The sequence below is a fragment of the Panthera onca genome, chromosome E1 (genome assembly GCF_046562875.1).
Source record: "Panthera onca isolate mPanOnc1 chromosome E1, mPanOnc1 haplotype 2, whole genome shotgun sequence".
NCBI classification, from domain to species: Eukaryota; Metazoa; Chordata; class Mammalia; order Carnivora; family Felidae; genus Panthera; species Panthera onca.
This window is the reverse complement of record NC_138352.1, coordinates 4,475,693-4,502,694: the sequence shown is the minus strand read 5'-3', so window position 1 is coordinate 4,502,694 and position 27,002 is coordinate 4,475,693. Positions and strand designations below refer to the sequence as shown.

General features: G+C 46.7%; 2 protein-coding genes across 9 annotated transcripts in view; one reads left to right on the top strand and one right to left on the bottom strand.

Annotated features, from left to right (window-relative positions):
* The window catches only part of ARSG (arylsulfatase G), a 107,683-nt gene that overhangs the window by 77,223 nt on the left and 3,458 nt on the right, over positions 1–27,002 (bottom strand). Inside the window, exon 1 of one of the 5 annotated variants that reach the window (XM_060645600.3) lies at positions 5,516–5,700. The exons of the other annotated variants lie outside the window; for them this stretch is intronic. The gene's annotated coding sequence lies outside the window, so the exon portion shown is untranslated. Of the gene's footprint in view, positions 1–5,515; positions 5,701–27,002 lie in introns of those variants that run through there. 5 annotated transcript variants of the gene reach the window in all.
* Positions 6,332–25,822, top strand: SLC16A6 (solute carrier family 16 member 6). 4 transcript variants are annotated; one of them, XM_060645605.3, is made up of 7 exons: positions 6,521–6,783; positions 12,926–13,160; positions 13,557–13,795; positions 16,572–16,715; positions 18,767–18,895; positions 21,086–21,895; positions 22,771–25,822. In XM_060645605.3, the coding sequence occupies exons 3-7, from the start codon at positions 13,564–13,566 to the stop codon at positions 23,019–23,021; spliced, it is 1,566 nt and encodes a 521-aa protein (XP_060501588.1). In that variant the 5' UTR covers positions 6,521–6,783; positions 12,926–13,160; positions 13,557–13,563; the 3' UTR covers positions 23,022–25,822. The 4 variants fall into 4 exon arrangements, with proteins under 4 accessions (XP_060501587.1, XP_060501588.1, XP_060501589.1 ...); XM_060645604.3 differs by lacking the exons at positions 6,521–6,783; positions 12,926–13,160 and adding an exon at positions 6,332–6,452; XM_060645606.3 differs by lacking the exon at positions 12,926–13,160.

Here is a 27,002-nt window from a genome sequence, read left to right as displayed (position 1 = left end):
CACTGCTCCGAAAGGGTTAAAATCAAAGCTTAACACTGCGTATTGTTCCAGAGAGCAGCAGGACAGGCTGAGCATGTTTAGACAAGAAGGGGGGAGAGCCAGCATCTCCCTTTAGGCCAGAAACATAGCAGGAGAAGCAGGTTTTTATTCCTTGGCCTTGAGCGACATGATGGGTGGGGCACCCTCAAGAAATGTGCACAGAAAGCCTGATTTAATCGGGGCCAAACCCAGTGGTCCTACACGCTTTCCAGCATGGCCGATTAGATTTCGTGACCCACATCTGTGTCTTCAACTTTTGACAGGACATAGATTTATTCCTGAAAGCAATGGGATGAAAATCACTTTGCTCTGGCAATTCTGATTTTTTGTTTTGGGTTCAGTACCTCTTGCAACAGGCTTGAGAGAGTTTTGGGAGGATGACAAAACTATAGGAGCCGTAAACTATCAAGACTGAGAAGTCCAGGGATGAATATCAGTGTTGAAATCAAGTAAAATTCACTCCAGAGCTAAAGAGACGCACCCAGGGATACATCATCAACGAGGCACTAAATGCCTTGATAGAGGCCAGATCACCAGAGGCAAAGGTGGGGAGGTGACCTTCCCATCCCCAAACCCAGTACCTCCTGCTGTTTATCCTTCCTCCTCCCTCCCCCCTTGCCAGTCCTCCTAAGGTCTTTCCTGGGTCTAGGCCTCTCTGGTCTCCCACCAAGAGTCAGGGACACCCGTCGTGAGCCAAGCACAGCACTAAGCTGCTAATAAGCCCCTTACACATGTTAACTCAGTGAACCTAGCTCCACAGCACTAAGCCCCGCAACGTGACTGCCCTATGCAGTGAGTACTGTTATCCCCCTTCACAGATAAGCAGTCTGAAGTAGACTGAGGTTAAGTAATTTGCCCCAGCAAGGTGACACCACTAGTGAGAACAGAGCTGGGGTTCAAGGTCAGGCTCCAGAGCCCACACCCACGTGCATTTTTACATTTGTACTTCTCAATTATACAGCCCCTACCTGGCCTCCCAGGGCTCGCTGTGGTGACTCTCGGGTTTGTTCTGTCTCTTCGGGGAGAACTTACCCATGAGGGCAGGGACCACATCCTCCCTGTGCTCCTACGAACATAGATCATAACTCAGTGGCCTGCAAATTCTTTTGCTTGGGTAACCTCTAAGAGAATTTAGAAAACAATAAATCCCCTCCGTATCAGTCAGCTTGGGCCGCCATAACAAAATACCACAGACTGCGTGGCTTAAACCGTAGAAATTCATTTTCTCCTAGTTCTAGGGGCTGGAAGTCTGGGATCAAGACGCCAACAAGGTGGGGTTAGGGCTCTCTTCCTGGTTTGCAGACAGCTGCCTTCTCTCCGTGTCCTCCCAAGGCCTTTCTCTCTCCCTCTTTGAAGGCCCCACCGTCAAGTCCCCGTCTAAACCTAATTCCTCCCAAAGGCCCATCTCTAAAAACTATCGCATTGGAAGTTAGGGCTTCAATCTACGAATTTAGTGGGGGCGGGGGGCACAGGGGGCCCACACACTTTCAGTCCACACCACCCTCGTGCAGTTTTTAAGTTCCGTCCAATGTTTCATCTTAGCTGCAAAAGATATTGTTTCAGTTGTATCTGTAAATGTTGACTTTTACAGTAAAACTATTTTAAATTTTTTTTTTTTCAATGTTTTTTTATTTATTTTTGGGACAAAGAGAGACAGAGCATGAACGGGGGAGGGGCAGAGAGAGAGGGAGACACAGAATCGGAAACAGGCTCCAGGCTCCGAGCCATCAGCCCAGAGCCTGACGCGGGGCTCGAACTCACGGACCGCGAGATCGTGACCTGGCTGAAGTCGGACGCTTAACCGACTGCGCCACCCAGGCGCCCCTACAGTAAAACTATTTTAAACCACTCTTTTTAACTGTATCTGGTGTAATATAAACGTCAGAGTCATCTGAAAACCATCACCATTCATTTAAAAATTACATGAGTTGATGAGGCACCTCGGTGCCTGGGTTAAGTGTCTGACTCTTGATTTTGGTTCAGGTCGTGATCTCACAGTTTCGTGAGTTCGAGCCCCACGTCGGGCTCTGCATGGACCTGCTTGGAATTCTCTCTCTTTCTCTCTCTCTCTCTCCAAATAAATAAACTTCTTTAAAAATTACAAAAAATACATGAGAACATTTCTCATGAGGTCAGAAACTTTCTATCATTTCTTTTTTCCTTTTTTTTTCAAAACTGTATTTTCATTCTACATCAACACAATATACTTATAGATTCAAAAGTACTTAATTACCTTATCCTATGTCTCTGAACACAGACTTTGGGTATAAATTGAAATTTTGTGTTTTATGCCTCAAGTGTAAAAAAAAAAAAAATCCCTTTTGGGTCGAATGATGATCACAATTACTCCTATAAGTGATCATTTATAACCAAAGAAAAAACATTGTGCATTTGGACAAGTTATTACTACTGCAAAAGCATCTTTATGAGATGGACTGGGGGATGGGACATATTGACTTGACGAAAGAGGCCTCCCTGACACAGTATTTCAATATTCACCGCAGAGCCGTTTGCAGCTGGAAAAGTGCACCCTAGTGGGATCCTGGCTCTGGTTACGAAGGAGAAGTCAGCCGTGCAAGGCTAACGGAGCACCAGGCCTGCCCCACAGTGGGTTCTCACACAAATGGGCTTTAGGAAAGAGCTCATGTTCTGAAGCTGATTGCAGGAAAACCGTCCGTGCCTCAGGCCCCTTGGCAGATCTTCAAACCCCCTCAGGAGCCCACATTCCCATTAGCAGGGCCCTGCCTCGCCTTCAAACCATTAGATGTGAGGTGGGGGGAGGCCCCACAAACCACCAGATGAACCCAACACATCTAGCTGGAGTTCCTCCAAGGAAGTTCGTGGGGTTCTCTGCCGTCTGGAGGAGCAGTCAAGTTTTAAAGCAAGAATTTGCTTCAGTCAGATTACACAGGGGGTTCCCGCCCCCCCAAGCCAGCACAGGCCCTCGGGTGAGATAATGGGGGGGTGGTGCAGAGACAGGAAGAGGGACAGTGCATGGACGGGGGACCAAGACCTCCCACAGAAGCCCCCTCGAATCCTCTCTGAGCTCCAGACAAGATTCCTTTCAATCTCCTTACCCAAGTTTAAGTTCTCACGGGCTGGTAAATGCAGTGAGCTTATTTGCAAGCCAGGGTCATATCTGCCTAGCAACCCAACGTGAAGAGTAGAAGGGCTACGAACGTAGACGGAGAACAGGCTGGCCAACTTTGCACAAAGGAATCTGTTCTCATGCAAATGACCCGGAGCAAGATGGCTAGCAAGAGAGAGCACAGAGGATAGGCTCAGGAGCCAATTTATTTCCCCCAGAAGATGTTGAGGGACTTTTTAAAGGGCATCATCACAGCCTTGCCCACTGTAAATGAAGGACCGGGGGGGCTCTGCTGCTCCTTGGCTTACGGCAGACACAACAGAAGAGGCTAAAAGGGGAGCTGAACCCTTAACTTAATATCCTGATTTTTCTGGTTCTGTACTCCAGACTCCAAGGGTTCTTTTGTTTTATTTAGAACCAAACAGAGTTAGTTTTGTTTGGGGGGGTTTGATTAGCATGGCAATGCTGTGCTTTCCCTCTCTTCGCTATCCCTGGAAGAGTGAGGGGGGAAAAAAAAAGCAAGGGTTTTCACGCTTGGTCTCACTAGGAAAGGGAACAAGGTGAAGCCAGCCTCTAACCAGGGCATGCAGAAGTCATTGGTTTGTGGCTGGCAAGACTGGGCAGAGATTGGGTTTCCAGCTCCCCTTCTCTGTTACCCAAATGCAGGTGGCAAATATCGTCTTCGGTGAGCTTTAGTTGCAGAAAAGGGCCAGTGTGTGCCTATATTGTGAAACCTCGGGTGAATCCCTCCAGGGCTGTGTGCCTCAACTTTCCTCATCTGTAAAATGGGGATGGTAAGGATCAACTGCAGAATGTTTCTGATGGGTTAAAGTTAGATCACATGTGTGGCACTTAATACAGTGCTGGGAACAAAGCAAACATACGAAAAAATTAACAACAGGTCTAACTAATATTAGTAAAATAATAGTAATGTATTATTGTTGTTGTGATTGTTATCATTGTAGTTACGCCTCTCCAACAGCCAGTGCGTTCACTCTGGTCAAATACTCAGATGTGAGTTTCTCAGTCATTCATTCATAACTAGAGCTTTTGGTATGATTTGCCTAATATTTTAACCTATTTTTAAAATTTTATTTATTTTGAGGGGCACCTGCGTGGCCCAGTTGGTTAAGAGTCTGACTTTGGCTCAGCTCATGATCTCATGGCTCATGAGTTCGAGCCTACGTCTCTATGTCTCTCTCTGTCCCTCCCTCACTTATGCTCTCTCTCCCTCTCTCTCTCAAAGCGAGTGGGGGATGGACAGAGAGAGAAAGAGAGAGAGAATCCCATTGCCTAATGTTTTAAATCAAGAAACTGAAGCACCGGGAACTTTCTGGACTTGATTAGAACCACTCGGTAATAAATAATGGGCTACCTCCATAGGTTCCCAAGACCCAATACAGTAGATTTTGTGCCATAGTGAATATGACAATTCCATACTAAAAACAGTGACAGGTCCTAATACACTGTAAGGACATTACATTTTAGTGATTACAATGTTCGTTTTAGTGATTAAAATCAGTTTTGAACATCATCACGTGTGGATTCTTCAAACAACTCGACAAACAGATGGCTTGGTATAGTGGAGTCAGCCATCAGACTTGGTAAGCCATAAATAATAACAATAATAATAACGGGTGCTGAGGGCTCACCGTATGTCAGTCACTTTGATCCACACTTCACAGGAATCATAAATTAAACCCTTCAATTCTGGGAATACCACTACCGACCCCATTTTATAGATTCGAGAAATTGACGCCCCTAGAAGTTAAGTTACTTTCCCACAAGGTTGCGAAGCGAATCAGTTGCCCCTGGCTGTGCATTACTGGCCGAAACAGGGCGCTTCACAGGAACACACCTGCTCCCCACCTACCCCACGCCAGACCTTGTACCAGTACAGAATGGCATTTAACGCAGTCGACCCTATCCCCAAACCAGGAGCGAAATGAGGCACCCACTGCAAACGGATTTTTATGAAAACTCAAATCTCTGACTCCTCCCGGTGGCGACCCCGCGTGCACGCGCCCCCAAAGTAGGCTCTCTTGAGTTTCTGACATCAGAACCACATTCTCGAACCCCAAAGGAGGAAGCAGCCCGTACCAAAGTCGGCAGGGAAATGCAGAGAATAAGGCCTTTGCTTCCGAGCAGGTCTCCAATCAGCCCTGGTAAGTGAGGTGGAGACCAGGAAGCCAAGTCGGCGCCCCCGCGCACTCCGAAATGCCTGGGATACGACACACTGCTTTGTCCCCATAACTGGTTTCCCGGGCATCATCTGCTGAGTTCGCAGTGACCTTGGGGTTGGGGACTTCGGGATGAGGGGCACGTACTCCCTAAACGCCCGGGTCCCTGCCGTACCGGGGGCTCCCAGCGGATTAGGCGGCCATGCACCTGTGTGCACGTCGCCAGCCGCCTGGCCGGGAGGATGCGCGCGCGCCCCGACCCGGGGATGCTGACTCAGCCCGGCTGCTCACATCCCTTTCGCGCAACGCGGATGCTGTTGGCGCTGTTGCTGCTGCTGCCGCCGCCGCCGCCGCTACTGCTGCAAAAGGGGGAAAGCTAGGCACTCGTAGCAGCCGGGCCGCTAGCTCTCTGGGGCCCACTGCGGCACTCCCTCCCTCCCTCTCCCCCCCCGCCCCCCCCGGAGAACCGTGCGCGAGTTGACGAAATTGGGGGAAGCGGGCGCTGGAGGAGGAACTCGGGGTGCGCGGCGCCGCGCGCGCAGCTCACACCCAAACTGGAAGGAACCTGTTCTGCTCGGGGCTGGCGCGGAGCCGCCGCAGCCGCGAGCGCCGCGCGGGTTTAGCCCCCGCACCCCCAATCGCCCCCAGCCAATCCCCAAATCCTCCGGGGGTACTCGGCGGTGGGCGCTCGGGGGCGGGGGGGGCGCTCGGAGGGAAGGGAAGCGGCCCTGGGGCCCCGCGCGCGCGCGCGCGCGCCCGGCCGGGGGTGCCGGAGGAGAGGTGCAGGCGCCCCGAGCACGCCCGCGCTCCCCGCTTGCGGTGCAGCAAAGCGCCGGGGTCCGGTCGGGCAGGCGCGCACGGCCGCGCCCGGGTCGGGTGGGGGGAGCGGGGCGGCGTGCCAAGGACCCCGGCGGCAGGGGCGGGGGTGGCCCCGCGGGACCCCGCCGTTGGCACCAGCCGGCGACGCCGTTACCTTCCGTGACCCCCAGCCCGGGCCCGGGGCGGGCGCGCGCCCGGCGCGGCCCCGGTCCACGTGGGCCGGCGCGCGCGCGCCAGTCCGGCCCCCTCCTTGGCGGCGCTCGGCGCTCGCAGCACATGGTCGGCGGCGGCGCGCCCCCGAGGCCGGCGGAGACCGGCTGCAGCCGGTATAGGATAAGGGATAGGCAGCGACGCGGGGCCGGGGCGCGGGCAGCCGCACGCAGGGCCCGGGCGCAGGCGGCCGGGGTGGGGGGCGGGGGGAGGGTGTGGCCGGGGTGCCCGAGGCGCGGCCGTGGGTGGGGGGCCGGGGCCGGGGCCGGGGCGCTGCGGGCCGGGCGCCCGGTGCTCACCCGCCGGAGCCAGTTTGCGGTAGGCTCGGGCCCACGCCCTAAGGGGTTAAACCTTTCTCATGTTACCGAGCGGCTTATAAGGAGGGGGAGGCCAAGCCTCCGCCTTATTGGGAGCCTTTTGGGGTTTATTCTCTTCCCTTCTAACTTGGTGAGTTGGTTTTATTATTTTACATGTTTAAAAGTTTGATTGTGGGGTGGGTTTTTTTTTTTTTTTTTAATCTGTGTTGGGGGCTTTTTTTTTTTTTGGGGGGGGGGGCTGGTGGTGTGTGGGGTGGGCAGGACGGCGGGAGGAGACCACTTAACATCTTAACATTTTGGAGAGGTTATTCTGAAAAATATTCTCTGACAGTTGGGAATGCCCGGGGCCACCAGGATGACGCGCTCTAAGCCAGTGTGGGCAGCTGAGAGTTGACTGTCCGTGGCCCTGGCTGGCAGTTGGGGTCTGGAAAACAGCTAGAGGCAGGCTTGGTTTTGAGTGCCCGCCCCGTCCCGGATTGGGGGCTTCAGGCCATCGAGCGAGTCGGGGGCGCCCGCTCACCCCTGCGTGGATTTTCTGCATGAAGTTGCCCGCGCGTCACAGGAGCGAAATGTCAGAGGTAGCTTCCCCAGGCTCGCGCGCGCGCGCGCAGGCCGGCCACTGAGGCAGCGCCAGGGCAAATGGGAATCCCTGTCCCCCCCGCACCCCCCCCACCCAAGCCGACACACACTGCCGGGGCAGCCAACGTGACCCCGCATTGGGAAGGCAGAGCGCGCGGGTCCTACACCTTGACCGTCCGAGCTGTCAGCGCCTGACGGCTGGTCCCGCTCAACTTCCAAGGTTCCCGGTTGCGGCTGCCAGCCGCGGGAAAGCGCCCGTGTGGCTGAGCAGTTCCGTAGTGGCGGAGGATGATTTTGCAGAGGAAATGGGTTATTTCCTTCTGGGGTTGTTGTGTTTTTTTTTGCCTTTTCTTTTTTTACTCTTTTTTTTTTTTTTTTTTTTTAAATTAAATCCCCACCGTGCCCCCCAGCAGACAGGTGATAGAAGTTTGTTCGGTGGCATGTAAAATGTCACCAGACGCGGGGGGCATTAGCCTTAAGAGACTAAGCTCCCCGGAGCCAACTGGGGAAGGAGCATTACAACTTGACAACCTGGAAGCTGGTTTTGTTTGCACAGTTAGACACTCCGTGCGGGCTCCTTCTTGAAGGAGATGGTTTCTACCCCGAGAATGAGATTTCTCAGTTAATCTGTTTTGCAAATCCTATGAACATGAGTGTCTTCTCTGCAAAAAAAATACCATGTGTTTCTGCTGAGATTTCTGAGTGACGCTTCTTCCCATGTCCCAAGCACCATTATGCGGCATTTTGGGGGGGTCAGCGATACATCCTGCCCCAGGGATAAAGAAATACCTCTTCTCATAATTAAGGGAAGGGTAGCCAAGATAGAGTTCCAGTTCATAAATAAACAATGCAGCCAAGTGGAAAAGCGCCTTCTGCCTTAATGAGTACCACTAACTGTGAGTTTTCCTTCTGTGGTTTCCAAAAACTGGACTTTTTCTCAGTGGAACCCCTGAGGAGGACACTTAAACTAGGGGTTCACATTTCAACATCATGATCTTGTAAAATGGGTGAATTGGTTTTATCCAGTGATTCAAAGCTGCTGAGGCAGACCTCCAGGTTAGGTTTGGGACTTTTTTAGTAGAGAATTCAGATGAACTTTACCTGAATGCAGACTGGTTTTGACCCGGGGGGGGGGGGGGGGGCGGCAAGGGGGAAACGGCTTGTCAAAAGCTGTTCTCCAGGCTACGCCTTTAAGAACAGAGTCTAGCCCTGCTTTTGCGGAGGCTTGGCTTTAACCAGCAGCCATCACCGTTCCATCCAAAGCCTGCATTTTGAACTTTGCTCTAAACTGACCCTGGACTGATGCTCTGATGGTCTATAATAATCCAATATTTTGCATTCTTGATGGCCCCAAATCAAACCTTTACTCAACAGATCAAATCACAGTGAAATTCCCAGGTATAGCAGACTTCCACACCTTGGCAGAATCCTCATTTATTTAAGGTGAAGACAACCAAATGCTCATAGGAAATATTTCAAACTGCCCAGCATGTTTTGTCATTGTACTTCCTTTGGGAAAACATCAGGGAGCAGGCGGCTCAGCTGCCAGGAAGCCCCGTTCATTATAGAACTTTACAGTTGGGACCCTCAAGTCTGCTGTGGCTAGTCCCTACTTTACAGATGATGAAATTTGGGGATTAAGTGATTTCCCCAAGATTGTGCAGCCAGTTAATGGTAGACAGACGTTCAACAAATAATGCCCAAGGGCCTCCAGACAACAAACGCGTGGGCTTTGGCCCCAGAGGACTCCAGAGTGGAGGATGAAAGTCTAACTCGGAGTAAGTCCGGCTCAAAGGCTGTCCTAGAACCATAGCTTCTTAGGGCAGGGAAAGATCGGGACAACACTCTGTTTACCTGCTGACAACACAAATCAAGGAGCAGAGTGATTCACCCACTCAGCTTGCCTCACCTGTTAGACCCCCACACAGTAAACCAGCGTCCCATCCCGTAAGATCAGTTCGCATCGCCATAAGACCGAGGCAGTATTTGGTATCCTGGAATTGATAGAGGATTCTAAGTAACTGAGTTCAAAATTCAGGCCTTTGTTTCTAGCCTTGTGGAGGTGGACACTTTTAAGCCGGTTGGCCTGCGGAATGAATGGACATAAGGAGAGGAGGCCAGGAAGGGATTTATTCTGCAAGCAGGGACATCCTCACTTGGGTCTCATAGGGATAGAGCAGGGCACCGCTTCGGCAGTAGGGCAAGACTCCTACTTTGTCGAAGGAGCTTTTATTGAGCACATACTAGGTGCCAGACGCGCTGCCGGGCACTGGGTCTGGAAAGAGCTGCTGGCTGCCCTTGTAGGTGCCTGCCCTATGTGATCCTACATGCAGAACACAGAAGTTCTCATCCAGTATGTTCTAGAAACCAGGTTATTCTGTGATTATTCTATATTGTGGTCTTCTCTCCAACGATAAATATAACAGGACGTGGGATGCTTTAGGAGGATAAAGGCATACACTTTGGAGGAAGTGGGTTTGGGGGTGTCATCTTTGCTTTATGATGTCCCCAGTAATAATACTAAGAAAGCGTCTGTCCTCCAAAACCCTAACAGTGCAGGTGAAACTTCTATTTGGATCTAGCTTCAGGAGAGTAGCAAAGATATAAAGCAAAGTTTAAAAAAAAAAAACCAAAGGAATTGAACATAGACATAGAGTCAAGTCTGCTGTCTTCCAACCAGCTGCCAAAGATCAGATCTGAGCGGTGTCCAAATACATTTTGCCCACATCTGCAAGAACCATCTAGCATTTGCACCTTCCTCCTAGCTCCCGGCTTTCCCTGGACCACCAGGTTTGCCCAGGGGGAATCAGGTGATTCATAGAACTCGGTGCTGAGTACCACAGTATAAACTGGTAAAGCTGAATGGAACCTTAAAGATTCTCCAGTCCAACCTTGTCATTTGACTAATGAGGAACTCAGGCCCAGAGAGGTGCACTTGACTTTCTCAAGGTCACACAGTTAAGTGGTGACACAGCTTATGGAACTTTACATAGGGAGGTCAAGAGAGCTCTTATCATTGAAAGAAATTCTTCCCAATCTCTGCCTAAAACAGCCCCTTCCAGGCCTTTAAAATGCTGTCCCTTAGGCTGATAGGGCAGGACGACGCTGGGAGACAGGAGATTTGATTCTGAACAGTTTCGGTCAAGTGCCTTCTCTTAGGTCTAGATTCCACCTTTTGTAAAGAAAAATGAGTAAGATTTTACAAGGAGACGGACAAATGAGCTCTAAATTCCCTAACATTCTATAATTCTAACACCACTCCGGGCTACCGGTTGGTGGAAATTGCACCCATTTTGCACGTTCAAACCACAGATCATAACATGCAAAGAACGAGTGAGATAGATACCTATCACCAGAGTCTTCTGACGATGGATAGGTAATCTTATCTTCATACCAAAACTACAATCTTGTCCTACATACAGTCCAACAGAAAGACTGTCTCTTGACCCTGTGGAGGCTTTAGGCTAGAAAGAAATTCAGTCTTGGGGGCCTTTATCAATTTTTTTTTTTTTGCCTTTATCAATTTTATGCCAGTCTTTTTATTCAGGTTGGTCCTGAGCCCTAAGATCTTAGGAGCACCCTTCTGGGTTAGAACAGTCATGCCAGAGGTCCTTGGACTTCATTGCCACTTAGTCTAACTGCTTGTCAGAAATGTGCTGAACTCTGGAAGGACATGGCCAAGTGGTTTTACTATGCATTTCAGTCATAGGGTTCCTATCATTACCGTCAACAAGGACTTAAGTCCATGGAGACAGAGACCATCCCTCTGTCTTTCACCGTAGTATCCCTGATGCCTAGCATAGGGTCTGGCCCCTCCTAGGTACTTTGTTGAAAAAAATAAATACAAGCTGTGTGAAAGGTCTGGGGGCAGGAAGGCAGAAGGAGGTACAAAGAGAGAAAGGCCCCAGGGTTTGTTTTCCATGAGCCTATTATTTCCATGAGCAAATAAGGTAAACACAAACAACACCCCATTGCTAAGTGATACCTGTCACAAGAAGAGAACCCCCTAGGTTGAGTTGGTCAGAGGACGCATTATGGAAGAGAGAAGATTTGACGGAGCAGGGTCTGACAGGTGCCATCTGTAAAAGTGGGGGGCAACCAGTCCCGGAGGCGGGGGAGAGGGCCTGGCCATGGGCAAGGTGGTTAGAGACTAGCGGGCAGGGAGGAGTCCATTTGGACCACAGCCTGAGTCAAGTCCTAGAATGGGAAGCAAGAAGACTACAAAGATAGGGTGGGGTCCAACGATGAAGGCATGGAAAGCCAGGCTAATCCATGGGTTTTATCCCTCAGAAAGAGGAAAGCCACTGAAAAAGGCTGAGCAGAAAAATGTCATGACAGTGCAGCATTTCAAAGAGATTAATCGTACTGGACACACGGAGCCAGTTAGGCTAGTAAAGGCGTCTTGGGCTCCGCAAGGAAAAGTCCAAACTAACAGCCTGGTAGGGGGATGAAATGGAAGGGGTGAAGCTGAGGACCTAAGCTGTGAGCTCCCACCACTTCCCTCTCCCTCTTCCCCTTCCCCAACACCTCTCTCTAGGGATAAACACCAAATACTAGATGGACCCTATTACTGGGAAGTACTTTTTGTGGGGTTTTTTTGGGGGGAGGGGGGTACTAGACCTTCAGCCTAGTAGTGTTTTCACACCCCTGCCCCAGCTGCCTCACCTTGGGAGTGAATTTTGAAAGTCTGATGAAGGAGGGGTGTTGTGAAAACCTCATTTGCGGGAGGGCTCCCGGCTTGTGTCTTCAATCAGCTGCTTTCCTTGTTGGGGAAGGCTGATGCCAAGCTGTTCTGTCGCTGCCCAGCCTACATCTTGATCCATTTAACTGGCCTTCCCACCTTTGTATGTGCTCTCAGAAAGGATGCACTGACACACAGCAAAACGCAGAGGCCTTTGCTGCAGAGGGCATAAGCTTTTTTAAGCATCTTATGCCCTATTTCGTTCAATCAAATATTTAACAGTGAAGGACAAAGAGTGAGTATACTGTCCTTTTAGAGTCTCAGTCTACAGTGCAAATGGCACCATCGATAGGATGAAGGACACTAAGTTGGGTCAGATTTGCTGCTTTTTATGATTTAGAGAGTTAACAGAATGTGGTTAGATCCCAATACCAAAAATTGGCAAGTCCGCCGGAGAGATGAGGTTGTGTCCCGTTATTTTTCAGCTGCCCTCCAACATCAATAAAACCTGCCTTAGTACTTGAACACGACAACCTAATGGCCAGGAGAAGGACACCATGCATCCTCTAAAAATTCAACCTGTACACAACTGTATGATTGTAGAGAATTCTTAAATTCAAGAGCTCTAAGGCCACGGACTCATTATTACAGATAGTAATTCTGGGTTGGGCTAGAAACACATCACCGTCTCAAAGCGTAACTCCAGAGGCTCTGAAAGCACACTTCCCAGAGGGGAAGACGCAAGTTCAACCCCCCTCCCTCCAATGTTAAGTATAGTGTTTCCCCTTACTGGTGGCGTTACAGGCACAGGTCTGTTTGTTCTGATGTTTGTGGCAGTTCACATGCAAAAGCATATTGAGGTCAGGGTAACTTGGCTAGGTTCACTGGCTGCCCAGGCCTTGCAAATTTTCAGTGCTCTATTCGGTTACTGAGTATATGTCAATTGCTAATACATCAAGTAGTGGTTAACTCTGAGGAACTTATTCACAATGGTTACATTCTGTTCGTGTAGGTACATCCGCATGGAAAATGCCAGATCATAATCAGAAGGAGAGGCAGCTGATGATCTGAATGGCTGGGGGCATCAGCCAGAGACACACAGGATGCCACAAACATTTATCCTATGGAAGATGCTAGATGGACTGACAGTGTTTGCCTCTTAGCCTCCCTTTTCCTAGGCTTCATTTCTGATCAACATTATGATCAACCCACGCTTCCTTTACACCTAACTTGTCTTCAAGTTCAAGGTCAGCATCAATACTCGGTCTGGTGGCCATTCTGTATCCTTCAGGGTGCCTCTAACTACGCTGTTCTGATCCCTTTTGTTTGTTTTTTCCCCATTTAATTATCACAGCTGGGAAGTCTTCCTTCCAGATTCTTTGGGGGCTCTGTATACAATACAAGTCTTCGGAGCTCCCAAAGAATCTGGAAGGAAGACTTCCCAGCTGTGACAATTAAATAAGTGTGTAATTGTTATCCAGAGACTTTATAGTAACCGCACATTGTTCAAATATTCATCACCCTAAGACATGTGGTAAGTAGTCCTTATCTGTTATGTTTGCTAAAGAGTAGCAGAATCATCAACCCTCATGCTATTGGCTGGTCTGATGTTCTTCTTTTTTTTTTTTTACTTTTTATTTCAGATTAAGAATGACCCAAAAGACATCACAGCTTTGTTCCAGAGCCAATGTTTATACTCAAGTGCCTGACGGAGGATGGGGCTGGGTGGTGGCTGTGTCTTTTTTCTTCGTTGAAGTCTTCACATACGGCATCATCAAGTCATTTGGCGTCTTCTTCAATGACTTAATGGACAGTTTTAATGAATCTAATAGCAGGATTTCGTGGGTCATATCAATATGTGTATTTGTCTTAACATTCACAGGTTGGTACCTCTTTCTGTTTAAATGATATGGAAGCATGTGCCGCTCTTCATTGGCTTAACTACATGATGCACTCACCATATTGGCAACGCGTTCCTCAAATGGCCCATGGGCCCTTTCTAGCCTCAGTTCAGTAATAGGGTTTTCAGAGGCTTGGGGATGGCGAGTAACAAGAGGCACTGAAGGAGAGAGCCCCGTTTGCCTGCCCTGATGGCCTTCAGTTTATACACACATGCACTAGGCACCTACTGTATGCATAGTCTTAGGATACGAGAGATTACTTTGAGGCCCGCAGTAAAGCCCCGTCCTATGTAGTCATTTTCTGAAGAAGCAACAGCAAAAGGACTTGCCATACTAGCCCTGGTCTCATAAACGCATGCTTAGGAAAGAGGTCGGGATGTGTAAATGTGGATGCGTGAAGAGCAGGAGGATGTCAATCAGGAAATAATGTAAAATTACAAATCTTATCCAGGAGGGACACTCTGAATGCAGACAGCCGCTTCCCTAAAGGATTTCACTGGCTAACCAGAGTGCCTCTGAGAAAATGGGGTTTGAGTATACTTTTCTTATTTTTTTATTTTTTAAAGTTTACATCCAAATTAGTTAGCATCTAGTGCAACAATGATTTCAGGAGTAGAATCCTTAGTGGCCGTTACCCATTTAGCCCATCCCCCCTCCCACAACCCCTCCAATAACCCTCTGTTTGTTCTCCATACATAAGAATCTCTTATGTTTTGTCCCCCTCCCTGTTTTATATTATTTTTGTTTCCCTTCCCTTATGTTCATCTTAAAGTCCTCATATGAGTGAAGTCATGATTTTTGTCTTTCTCTGACTAATTTCACTTAGCATAATACCCTCCAGTTCCATCCAAATGCAAGATTTCATTCTTTTTGACTGTCGAGTAATACTCCATTGTATATATATACCACATCTTCTTTATTCATTCATCCATTGATGGACATTTGGGCTCTTTCCATCCTTTGGCTATTGTCAACAGTGCTGCTAGAAACATGGGGGTGCATGTGTCCCTTCGAAACAGCACCCCTGTATCCCTTGGATAAATGCCTAGCAGTGCAATTGCTGGGTCCATACGGTTTTCCAGAGTGGCTGCACCAGCTTGCACTCCCATGTTTGAGTATAATTTTCAATGTGCTACTTGTCTCTGGGTCCCTTACAGGCCTGATTCTCAGGACGGTCCGTCCGTCTATCAGGGGCCACGGCAAGGGCTTCCAAGAAAACACGGCCACTGAACTCACCTCAGAAAGTTAATGGGGCTGACCTTACACTTCCCTGACCCTAATATCCTAACAATGGAACTATTATCTCTGAATTGTTCTGTCTTTAAATGTAGTTAGTTTTCAGCCGCATAACGTCTTAAAGAGGCAGCTCCATGGTTCTTTCCTATCGAGTAAAGAATTTCTTACTACTCCTCGTACAGTGTCCTGGGAGCTTCACAGAGGAGCTCTCCAGTTCCAGTTGAACTGAGTATGAAGACATTTACTTTAAAAAAAAAATTGTTTTTTTATTCATTTTTGAGAGACAGAGAGAGACTGAGCACGAGTGGGGAAAGGGCAGAGAGAGGGAGACACAGAATCTGAAGCAGGCTCCAGGCTCCGAGCTATCAGCACAGAGCCCGCCGCGGGGCTCAAACCGCGAGATCACGACCTGAGCCGAAGTCGGACGCTTAATTGACCGAGCCACTCAGGTGCCCCAAGACATTTACTTTTTTAATTGGGAAAGTTTACTCAGCAAGACAATGTAAGTGCATTCGAACTAAAGTTTTAGCTTTGGCATTCTAAATAAAAAGATGTCAGAGCTTCACTTTGAGCTCTTTTATAATAAAAAACAATGCTACAGTCAACAAGAAATTTCCCATTAATACTATTATACCAGAAGATCATTCTTCTAAATGCTATTACGATACGAGTTAATGCTTTGCACCAATGTGCCACCTAAAAGCGATGAGAGTGGTTTCGTTATGAGCTCTATTCAATACTGGTTTATAGTCCACTAACAGAAGAGTTATATATGGACTCACCCCAATGGAATAAATTTAGTCCTTTTTGGTTTGTTTTGGGGTTTTTTTTGTTTTGTTTTTTGCTTCTCTATCCAGCATGTTCTGTATTACTCTTTTACCCAATGGTCAATGGTTCCCTTATCCTGGTATATTCAAGTGAGTATCAGTGTTGGCCTAAATAACATACCACTAGGAAACTGATGTGCCAGACCGAACTGTTCTGCAGGATATGGAGTACAGACCCTAAGCAAATGAGTGAATGATCATCAGCCACTCTGAATTCGCTAGCCCCTAGCTAGCCTCCTCGTGGGGTGTTCAACTGAGCCTTCACTGTACTTTCACATCATTTTCAGAAAAGTCAAATGAAACTGAGCTAGAAACTGACCCCAAAGGGAGCTTTCTAAAAAAGAATCCAAAGCAGTGACTATATAGAAAACGAAGACGATTCAAGCCATCATAGGAAAGCCCATTTTTGTCACAGAATAGCACACATGACATGCATACCTAACTTTATAGGTGCTCATGGAGAGCCTGCGTTGCTTTCATCTAAAAATAGAGCCATATGTTTTATCCTATTACTCTTTCTCGCTAAGAAGCCCAAAGAATGTACTGTCCCGTTTGAACAAATATAACCATCGTGTAAAGTGTATTATATATCGCACATCATCTCTCCACGTTCAAGACTTGAGAAGGAATCTTAAGAAGGCTAATGTTCACGCCTCTGGGAATTAAAATGTCGCATTATGGTCTTTCGCTGCAGCTCCCCTCTCTGCTGTCCTGAGCACTCGTTTTGGGCACCGTCTCGTGGTGGTGGCAGGGGGCCTGCTTGTCAGCACGGGAATGGTGACCGCCTCCTTTTCCAGGAAGCTGTACCACATGTACATTTCAATCGGCATCATATCCGGTAAGTGCTGCTCCTGGGCTCCAGAGTCCTCCAAATGCTCCGTTTGAAAAACAAGGAAGGGGAAGGAGGGGGTCCAACCCAACATGTATCTTTTTTTCTCTTTCTCTTTTTTTCCTTTAAAATTAATAGTGCCCCAGATCGGTGGTTTTAAACTGGGCTGGATAGACTCCAGGGGATACGGGAATCTCTTCTCAGTGCCCAAGAGTTTTTGACTGTTTTTTTTTTTTTTTTCTTTTTTAATATTTACCAATGAGAAAGACAACTTCTCTTTTGCATTAGTTTGCAGCCCAAAGACATCATTTTCACAAAGTAAGATGGGAATTTCCTTAGCGGGTATTTCCAAAGTGGGAGTCTGAGACTTCTGGGATGTAGGGGAGGAAGCAAGCATGGTCGACTTTGTCTTGGGGTCTGAGGAAACGTTTTTCCCTCTCAAAGGAGTGCCTACAGGGGCGCCTGGGAGGGTTCAGTCGGTTAAGCATCCGACTTCAGCTCAGGTCATGATCTCGCGGTTCACGAGTTCGAGCCCCACGTCGGGCTCTGTGCTGACAGCTCGGAGCCTGGAGCCTGCTTCGGATTCTGTGTCTCCCCATCTCTCTGCCCCTCCCCGATCACACTCTGTCTTTCCTTCTGTCTCTCAAAAATAGACATTAAAAGCAGTCCCTACATTGCTTAACAGATGATATATGTATTTAGTTAAGATTTGCACAACTTTTCATATATTTCTGCACCTATCAAAGCTCATTTCTTTCTTTCTTTCTTTTAATTTTTTTTTGTTAACGTTTATTTATTTTTGAGACAGAGACAGAGCATGAACGGGGGAGGGGGAGAGAGAGAGGGAGACACAGAATCGGAAGCAGGCTCCAGGCTCTGAGCCATGAGCCCAGAGCCCGACTCGAGGCTCGAACTCACGGACCGCGAGATCATGACCTGAGCTGAAGTCGGACGCTTAACCGACTGAGCCACCCAGGCGCCCCCATTTATTTCTTTTAAATACAAGTCTTATATAAGAACTATATTCAATAGTGGTCTGTGCATTGTGAATTATATAAATTCTTTTAATGCCGAAAAATAGGGGGGGAAAAAAAACACAGGAAACAGTTTTTATACTCCTGGCATCTCCGAACTGTTACAACTTTTCTAGACCTCTAATGAAATCCTTTTTTTTTTTTTTTAAAGTTTATTTTGAGAGAGAGAGAGAGAGAGAAAGAGAATATCCCAAGTAGGCTCTGCACTGCCAGCACAGAGCCCGACTTGGGGCTTTATCTCATGAACTACTGAGATCATGACCTGAGCCGAAACCAGGAATGGTATGCTTAACTGGCTGAGCCACTCAGGCACCCCTGAAACCTTTTATTTTATCTTACTTTAGTTTTTACTACAGCACCTTTTTCCAGAATGAAATTCACTGGCTTCCAGAACTTATGATTTATACAATAAACACCCCTCCCTCACCAAATAGTTCATAATGGCAGCTTCTGTTTCCTCATTTACCCAGTAATCATTTAGGACATGTATTGTTTGGATTTCCAAGAGGTTCGATTGTCTGGTGGTTAACTGTTTTGGTATTATTTTCAGATTGTCATGCATCGTGACCAAAGTATTTGCTGGCACAAAAATCTTTGGGGAAACCAAAAATGTCTATTTCACATGGCACATAATATTAAAAAAAAACCTAAGTAATTCCTAAAAATACGTATGTACATACATACATTAAATTAAATATTAAAAACAGGGGCACCTGGGTGTCTCAGTCGGTTAAGCATCCAACTTCGGCTCAGGTCATGATCTCAGAGTTTGTGAGTTCTAGCCCCGCGTCGGGCTCTGTACTGACAGCTCAGAGTCTGGAGCCTGCTTCGGATTCTGTGACTCCCCCTCTCTCTGCCCCTTCCCTGCTCATGCTCTGTCTCTCTGTCTCTCAATAGTAAGTAAACATTTAAAAAAAAAAATTTTTTTTTCATAAAAAATTTAAAAAACACAATAATCCCAGATCTTTGCACCCTTCTGTAATCAATCGTATGTGATGCTCACTCTTCTTTCTGGCTCTCTTTCAGGTTTGGGATTCTGCTTTAGCTTTCTACCAACTGTCACCATTCTATCCCAGTACTTTGACAAAAGGCGCTCCATGGTCACTGCAATTGCTTCCACGGGAGAATGTTTCGCTATGTTCGCTTTCGCCCCAGGTAGGCAGACCGTCGTGGTCCGTGTACGGATGCGGGTTGGGGAAGCCCCTCTGCTCTTCTGGCCAACAGTCGGCTGACTCTACCCGTATTTGCCTTCTTTCCTGCAGCGCAGTTTGAGGATCTATCCTCCCTCATCCCGTTTTAGGAATCCCTCCACTCTAATACTAATCCGAGTTGACCTAAATAGGTCAACAGGTGTTAAGACGCCCATTCAGTGGGAAGGCTGGAAACAACCATTCCAAAATAACTAATTTAATAATTTGAGACTGGTCATACTACTATCTTTCCTTTGTCAAAAGAACCAAATTCAGTGTGGATTTAAAATGTGCTGATAAAGTTAGCTTTATTATCTGTGTGTAGGTAATCTCGCGGCAAAATTTTTCTCCCTAGTTTACTTGCTGTCTCAGTGTCCGCAGGTAAATTTCACTCTAACCAGCAACAGACGGTTAACCTCGAAGACCCAGATTCGTTTCTTACTCTGCCGTTTCCTTGAAGAATGTGTCTGTGATTATACTTTGATCGAAGGAGTTAATGTAGAAGTGTTTAGGGGTAACATGTCCTAGTGACTGAAGCTTTTCACATAGTTGAGAAAAATGAAATGTGTGTGTGCATATAGGTCTATAGGAAGGCAGAGAGACAGGGAAAATGTCAAGTGTTGAATTTAAGCAAAGGGCGGGCAGTCACACACCCTGGTGCCATTCTTTCTGCTTTTCTGTCCACTTAATGTTGTGGGGAGACTCAGTGGTCTGTGAATGACCTGAGGGTAGAAACTGCATCTGGGTTGGCTTTGTTCCCTAGAAAATCCCTGCTACCTGGTAGGCACCCAAGAAATGTCAAATGGAAGGGCGCCTGGGTGGCTCAGTCGGTTAAGCATCCAACTTTAGCTCAGGTCATGAGATCATGGCTCGTGAGTTCGAGCCCCGCATCGGGCTCTGTGCTATTGGCATAGAGCCCGCTTCAGATATTCTCTCTCTCTCTCTCAAAATAAATAAACATTTATATTAAAAAAAAAAAGGTAAATGGAGGGAGGAATATTGCACCCACTTTCGCCAGATGAGCATAAAGCTTCTCAAAATACCCAAGCCTAAAATATCTTGCAGTTTGAAGTTTCCCACATTAATGGGAGGAACGAGAGGTGTGAAAACAGGCTATAAAAGTAACTGGACCCCCCCCCCCCCGCCCCACGGAATGTGGGGCTGCCTTGCTCAGCCTATCTTCTGGATAACCAGCTTCCCATGTCTTCGTACCTGTCTGCTCTCAAAGAATTAGAATATCATAAAATTCTAATGAATATCATTTAGCCTTTCTGGGATGATTACGAAGATACTTTAAGGTCTTGCGGGGGCCTGCATTATTCAGTTGTTGCTGTGGGGCTCCCCTGCGGCCGTCTCCCCCAACCTCCCATTCCAGTGTGCAGCCTGCCCCTGGTCAGCAGCCCGGGACCCAGCTTTTCTGGCGGGAAGGAGCAGGACTCACACAGTAAACGACAGTCTGCAGAATAGAAACTGTAGAACTCTGTCATCGTGGAATTCTGGGATCACCGTGAGCTTAGATGCTTCGTTTATCTTTCTGCTTAATCCATGACTACCAAAGACTGCATGAGTGAATGCATAGTGATGTAGCTCAGACGGAGGAAATTCTGTCTTTTAAAGGCCAGACGGTAAATACTTAAGGTTTTCGCAGACTAGCAGTATCTGTCAGAACCCCTCACACTTTGTGGGTTACAGCACAAAGGCAGCCATATACCACATCGGCGAATGAGCGGGGCCACATTCCAGACAGGCTTTAGTATCAAAGACACAGGCAGTAGGCTGGACTTGGCCTGCAGGCTGCTGTTCGCCAAAACCTGGAAGTAGGTCACCGGCTTACTTCATTTCTCGTGCCTCCACCGGGCAAAACACACCCTCCAAAGCTCTTCTGGGGACCTAGGCTGACAGGTTTGGGTTTGAATCTGATAATCCCTGTGCACTTCTCCCCCTGATTGGTTCAGAACAGCATCAAAGCCTAGAATGAAGGATACGGTACAGGCGGACCACATTCACCCTGCCAAGTACTAACTGCCAAGTCCTAACTTTTACCAAAGTTAGTACTCGACCGGAACCCTTATTTCTGCTCGGTATTTTCTCCTGGGCCTCGAGTCTGTTTTCTGACCTTCGATTTTTCTTTCTTCTTCGCCCCCGCCTCCTCAAGCAATCACGGCTCTGAAGGACAACATTGGCTGGAGATACAGTCTCCTCTTCGTGGGCTTGCTGCAGCTGAACATTGTCGTCTGCGGGGCGTTGCTGAGACCGATTATCATCAAAGGACCGGGGTCCCCGAAAGCAACCGCACACGAACACCGGAAGGAAGTGCAATGTATGCTCGAAAATGAGAAAACACGCACCTCAATAGATTCCATTGACTCAGGAGTAGAATTAACTACCTCACCAAAAAATGTGCCTAGTCACGCCAACATAGAACTGGGGCCGAAGGCCAATATGCAGCTGGTGAAGGCCAGCTCCAAGCGGAGCGATAAGAAAGCCCCTCTACTGGACTTCTCCATCTTGAAAGACACAAGTTTTATCTGTTATGCGTTGTTCGGTCTTTTTGCAACCCTGGGATTCTTCGCACCTTCCTTGTACATCATTCCCTTGGCCATTAGTCTAGGCATCGAACAGGACCGCGCTGCCTTCTTACTGTCCACCATGGCGATTGCTGAAGTTTTTGGAAGGATCGGGGCCGGCTGCATCTTCAACAGAGAGCCCATCCGGAAGATCTACATTGAGCTCATCTGCGTCATCTTGTTGACTGTGTCTCTGTTTGCCTTTACTTTCGCTACTGAATTCTGGGGTCTGATGTCATGCAGCATATTTTTTGGGTTCATGGTTGGAACGGTAGGGGGTACCCACATTCCACTGCTTGCCGAAGACGACGTCGTGGGGATCGAGAAGATGTCTTCTGCGGCGGGAGCCTATGTCTTCATTCAGAGCATATCAGGACTGGCGGGACCACCTCTTGCAGGTAATTTACATACACGAAATCCGAACCCTTGTCTACTATCCCCTTATCGGTTGTGCTGGCTTCTTGTGAGAGTCTTAAAACCTACTGGTTTTTATATGGTCCATAGAATTTCAGAGCTGACAGGATTAGAGGTTACCTGAGCCAGCTCTCTTGACTTAAATAGGAGGAAACTGAAGGTCCAAGCATGTAAGCCAACAATCGTATGGTAAATGAGTGACCAAGTCAGGATTAGAAGCTCCGTCTGCAGTCCAGGCTGCCCCAACCTTTGGCTGCCATCTTGCCTTGTAAATGCTAAAGGGGTACCCATCGCGGTATAACCTCATTCATTACCCTCTGACTTTTGGAACCACAGCACAAAAGGACTTCTGTAAGTCACCTGCCCTTCTTAGGAAGGGTGTGAGGAAACTGAGCACAGAACTCACTCTGCAAATACTTAATTGATCACTACACGGTATTTCCCGGCGGAAGGACTTGGGTGTGTTTCATACCTTAGCCCCGGAAATAGGTCCTCAAAAGTTATTAGGACAGAAATCTTGCCTCATCTTAAAAGAGCCCTAAAGTGAACTCAAGTGAAAACAATAGAGTTCTTTCTTCTCACTGTTTCCTTTTCCAAGAAGCATGCATCTAACTGTCCCGCGTTTTATGCTCCATGAGGACAGATTAGCCCGTGAAGAACATGCTAGCAACCCAGTCGTCTCAGCTGTGCGTTTGTCTGACTTCTCCCTTCTCCCCAGTCTAGGGAAGACTCATACCTTCAACACCCTTTTTTCTTTCGAAAACCCAGCTAGAACACAGAAGGCTAAGCCACTGAGAAGCTTCTGGGTGAGAGAGGGTTTGTGGCCATGTTGCTAACAGATACGAATGCTTTCTCTCAGGTCTGCTGGTGGACCAGAGTAAGATTTACAGTAGAGCTTTCTACTCGTGTGCAGCCGGCACGTCTGTGGCTGCTGGGTGCCTCGCGCTTGTGAGACCTTGTAAAAAGGGACCATGCCAGCGTCGTCCTGCAGGCGAGGCCCAGGCCGAGAATCCTCGTGGGAAAGCTTTACAGGACATACCCGAAGACTTTCTTGAAATGGACCTCGGGAAAAATGAGCATAAAGTTCACGTGACCATGGAGCCAGTATGACATGCTTTGCAGTAACGCCAGCCACCCTGTTGGCCGGGACGTGGGCGGACGGTGGGCGGGGGGGACCTGGGGAGGTACGGGGGCTGTCGGCTCTGTGCACTTTCCAAACGACATCTTAAAGGGAATGTGTATGTGAACACGACCAACATCCTTTTCTTTTTTTCCCTTGTAAGTTTTCCTTTTTGCTTGTTTCTTAAGCCAAAACAAAAACAACCCAGCAATTTCCACACATCAATCTGGTTGTCTTCAGTAGCAATAAGAGATACAAAGAAGGACCCTTTGGCTCACATTCCAAGTTTAAAACAGTGACGTGAATTGCCAGAGTGGTTTTAAGAGCTCTCACATGTGATAAACAACTATCTTATAAAATGCCATCAGCCCAGATCACTGAAATGAAATTGGCCACCAAAAAAAAAAAAAAAATCTTAAATCACGTTTCAAATTTCTCATTTTCAGAAATAGGAACACACTGTTTAAAACCCCTTGGAAAACACTGAGGTCTCCATTAACAAATCATGGTTTCTCAGTTTTTCAACTATTCCATGGGAATGAAGTATAGTTTAAGACCAAACGTTCGGCTAACAAATTCTAAAAAATATAGATATATAACTTGAACTTCATAAATGTGAAGATTACCACTTCTTTCTATGGCCAGTCATTACCAGAAGTATTTCAACACAGAATATACAGAATGGCATTCAAAAATATGTTTCCTGTTGCTTTTAAGTATTCCGAAATATGTGACTGTAGTATCTTTAATTTAATCCACTATTTATTATTAAGTTATTCTAGGATGATTAAAATAATCAAAAGAAGTAAAATCTGAGACCTAAGCATCATTTTTACCTCCTTTTGGCAAATCCTTGAAATGCCTCAGACCTCTTGGAAAGTTACTCTCATAAAAGGGCCAGGTTATAATGATTCTTCAATTTGATTAAAGGCCACATGTGCTAGTTAAAGGGGAAAAAAAATAATGAATAGCAAATCGCCTTAGCTTCTTAAAATAATTTGTTTTATCACCTAAGAATACTTGAGGATCTCCTTTGATTGGAATTCTATTTCATTGAATTGTGGAAGCATTTCTGATTTTTTTTTCTTCCTTTAAACAGCTAACTGTTGAAGCATTTCTGTATTTCACATGGGGTAGCAGAGACATCGTATTTTACCATCGTATGTTACAAGTTGCCATTTACATCTTATATAAACCTTGATTGCTCTAAGTTGCCAGAGTTATCAGGTCAACTGGTTATTGTTGGGTTTGGTTTTTTTTTGCTTGTCTGTTTGTTTGTTTTTGGAATCACACTACATGTATAGAATTTCTCATGTTACCATTTTTCCGTAAAGAGGGCAGGTGTGAGGGTCACAGGGGGGCTACTTACTTACATGTAATGAATCTCACTCTGCAGGTGATGGTCCCTCACTGCTCTTTGATTCATCTTTACTGTTAATTTATGACAACTCAGGGGGAAAAAATATAACAAGCCTAGTTTGGTTACAGGTACACACAAGCTTGAATATTTCTCTGCACTGAAATGAAAGTGGCGTAGTTCATCACCACCTGCTACATTTTGTATAGCATTTTATCAGCCATAGAAATAGGACAATCTGTAAAACTTTGGGGGGGTGGGGGAAAAAAATGACAAAGTGTCGAAAACAGACACACCTGGAATGGTGGATGTAAGCAAATCTCTGTCACTGCTTGAGAAGGACTTTGAGCTTTGTGGCAGTTTTGCGGGCTTACATGACTTCAGCACTTTACAACATTTTTTACTATGAATGTTCAATACAATTTAATATTTATAACTGATTTCTGAGCAATCTGCCATTCTGTTAACTGCATGAAAAACAATGTATGCCAATTTCAGTATGTCAATAATCAAGGTTTTAAATGTTTTGGAGAAAATTAAAGCAGGATTGCTGATCTGTTCTGTATTTGTGACATTCTGGTACTTCTACTAGATATGCAATAAATGTATGGCTTTTTTTTTTATTTAAAGAGACGGATTCCTTTTTTAATGGACTCATCAGCATTCATTGTGTGATCCAATTAAAGTCATAAAAACTCAAGGAAGATTCATTCCAAATAAATAATTTTTTTCACTTTGCTGCGGAATCTTTTAAATTCTTTTTTTTTAACGTTTATTTATTTTTGAGACAGAGCATGAACGGGGGAGGGTTAGAGAGAGGGAGACACAGAATCTGAAACAGGCTCCAGGCTCCGAGCGGTCAGCCCAGAGCCCGACGCGGGGCTCGAACTCACGGACCGCGAGATCGTGACCTGAGCCGAAGTCGGCCGCTTAACCCACTGAGCCACCCAGGCTCCCCTCTGCAGAATCTTTTAACTCTGCTAGAGACGTTTAAACATTTCCAAGAAGTGTTTGTGGGACTTGATTACTTCTTAATGAAAAATATATAAATGAGATGATATCTCGGTCACCACAGAGTAGGAGCAAAGCCTATCGAAAGTAATAAATAGTTGAGACTATCTATATCCAGTTACGGAACAGTCCTAAGAGCTATCCTAAGTAAACAGCATACTGTCCGTGCCAGGGATCAGCAAACTTTTTCTGCAAAGGGCCAGATAGTAAATATTTAAGGCCGTGTGGGCCAGGTGGGTTCTGTCACAACTACTTAGCCCCGCGCTTGTACTGTGAAAGCAGCACAGACACTATGTACGAGAATGGGCATGCCTGCTTCAATAAAAACTCATGCATGGATCCTGAAATTGGAATCTCATAAAACTTTCACACATCATGAGGTATTATTCCGATTTTTTTCCTCAACCACATAGAAGTGTAAAACATAAAAACCAACCCTATTAGCCTGTGATCTGGAAAGAAAAACAGGCAGTGGACTGGCTGCATTTCGGCCCCGTGGACTGTGGTCTCTGACCCCCTGCCCCATTCGCATCCGCAACACTGGAATGGTCAGCGAAGAGGAACGTCGGGACTGACAGGAAAGGATCACTGTGGTCAAAGTGGCTTTTGGATCACGGGTGCCAAAGACAGGAAAGATCAAACAGCTGATAGCATGTTAATTACAGGTTTCCATTTCCTGGGATTAAGGAGATTCTGCTTTAACCTTGTCGACTTAATAACGGTCCGGTATAAATGAAGACTACTTCCCTCGCCAAAAGTAAAATTATTTCAGAGGTAAAAATGAATGAAGATCACGTCTCTTTTCAGACAAATGCATCCCTGATGTATCCTTACGAATGTATCCTTAATGGATACAGTGGCTCCAAACCTTTAAACAAAGGTGTCAGTTTTGTACTTCCATAATGTGTCATGTAGCCTTTGTGCATTTATTTGCCTTTCCTCTGGCTTAATGCCTGGTGATACGGAAACAGAAGGGAAAATATAGATCCTAAGTCCGGGCTCCCATGGCCTGCTATCCATTCAAATCACCCAGAGGTATTTACATTACACTTAGATTTTTTTTTTTTTTAATTTTTTTTTTCAACGTTTTTAATTTATTTTTGGGACAGAGAGAGACAGAGCATGAACGGGGGAGGGGCAGAGAGAGAGGGAGACACAGAATCGGAAACAGGCTCCAGGCTCCGAGCCATCAGCCCAGAGCCTGACGCGGGGCTCGAACTCACGGACCGCGAGATCGTGACCTGGCTGAAGTCGGACGCTTAACCAACTGCGCCACCCAGGCGCCCCTACACTTAGATTTTTGTACTCTTTCTCAAATATCCTAAATCAGATATAATCACGAATGCTTATTGTAAAAAGCTCCCAGATATCAGACTCACTAATAGGGATTCAAAGTTCGGATACTATTGCCTTTGGTTATGAGCATTGCTTGAAACGACCAATTTAAAGACAATTCCGACATGTTCTGTGCTAAAAGGTCAATCCTATAAGCAGCAGTTGCATGGAGAAAAGAGAAGCTGTCCTCGTTTTTGGTGTACATGTCATACATGCACATGTTAATCAAATAAATCAAATAAATGAGGGCTACAATCTCCCGACAGGT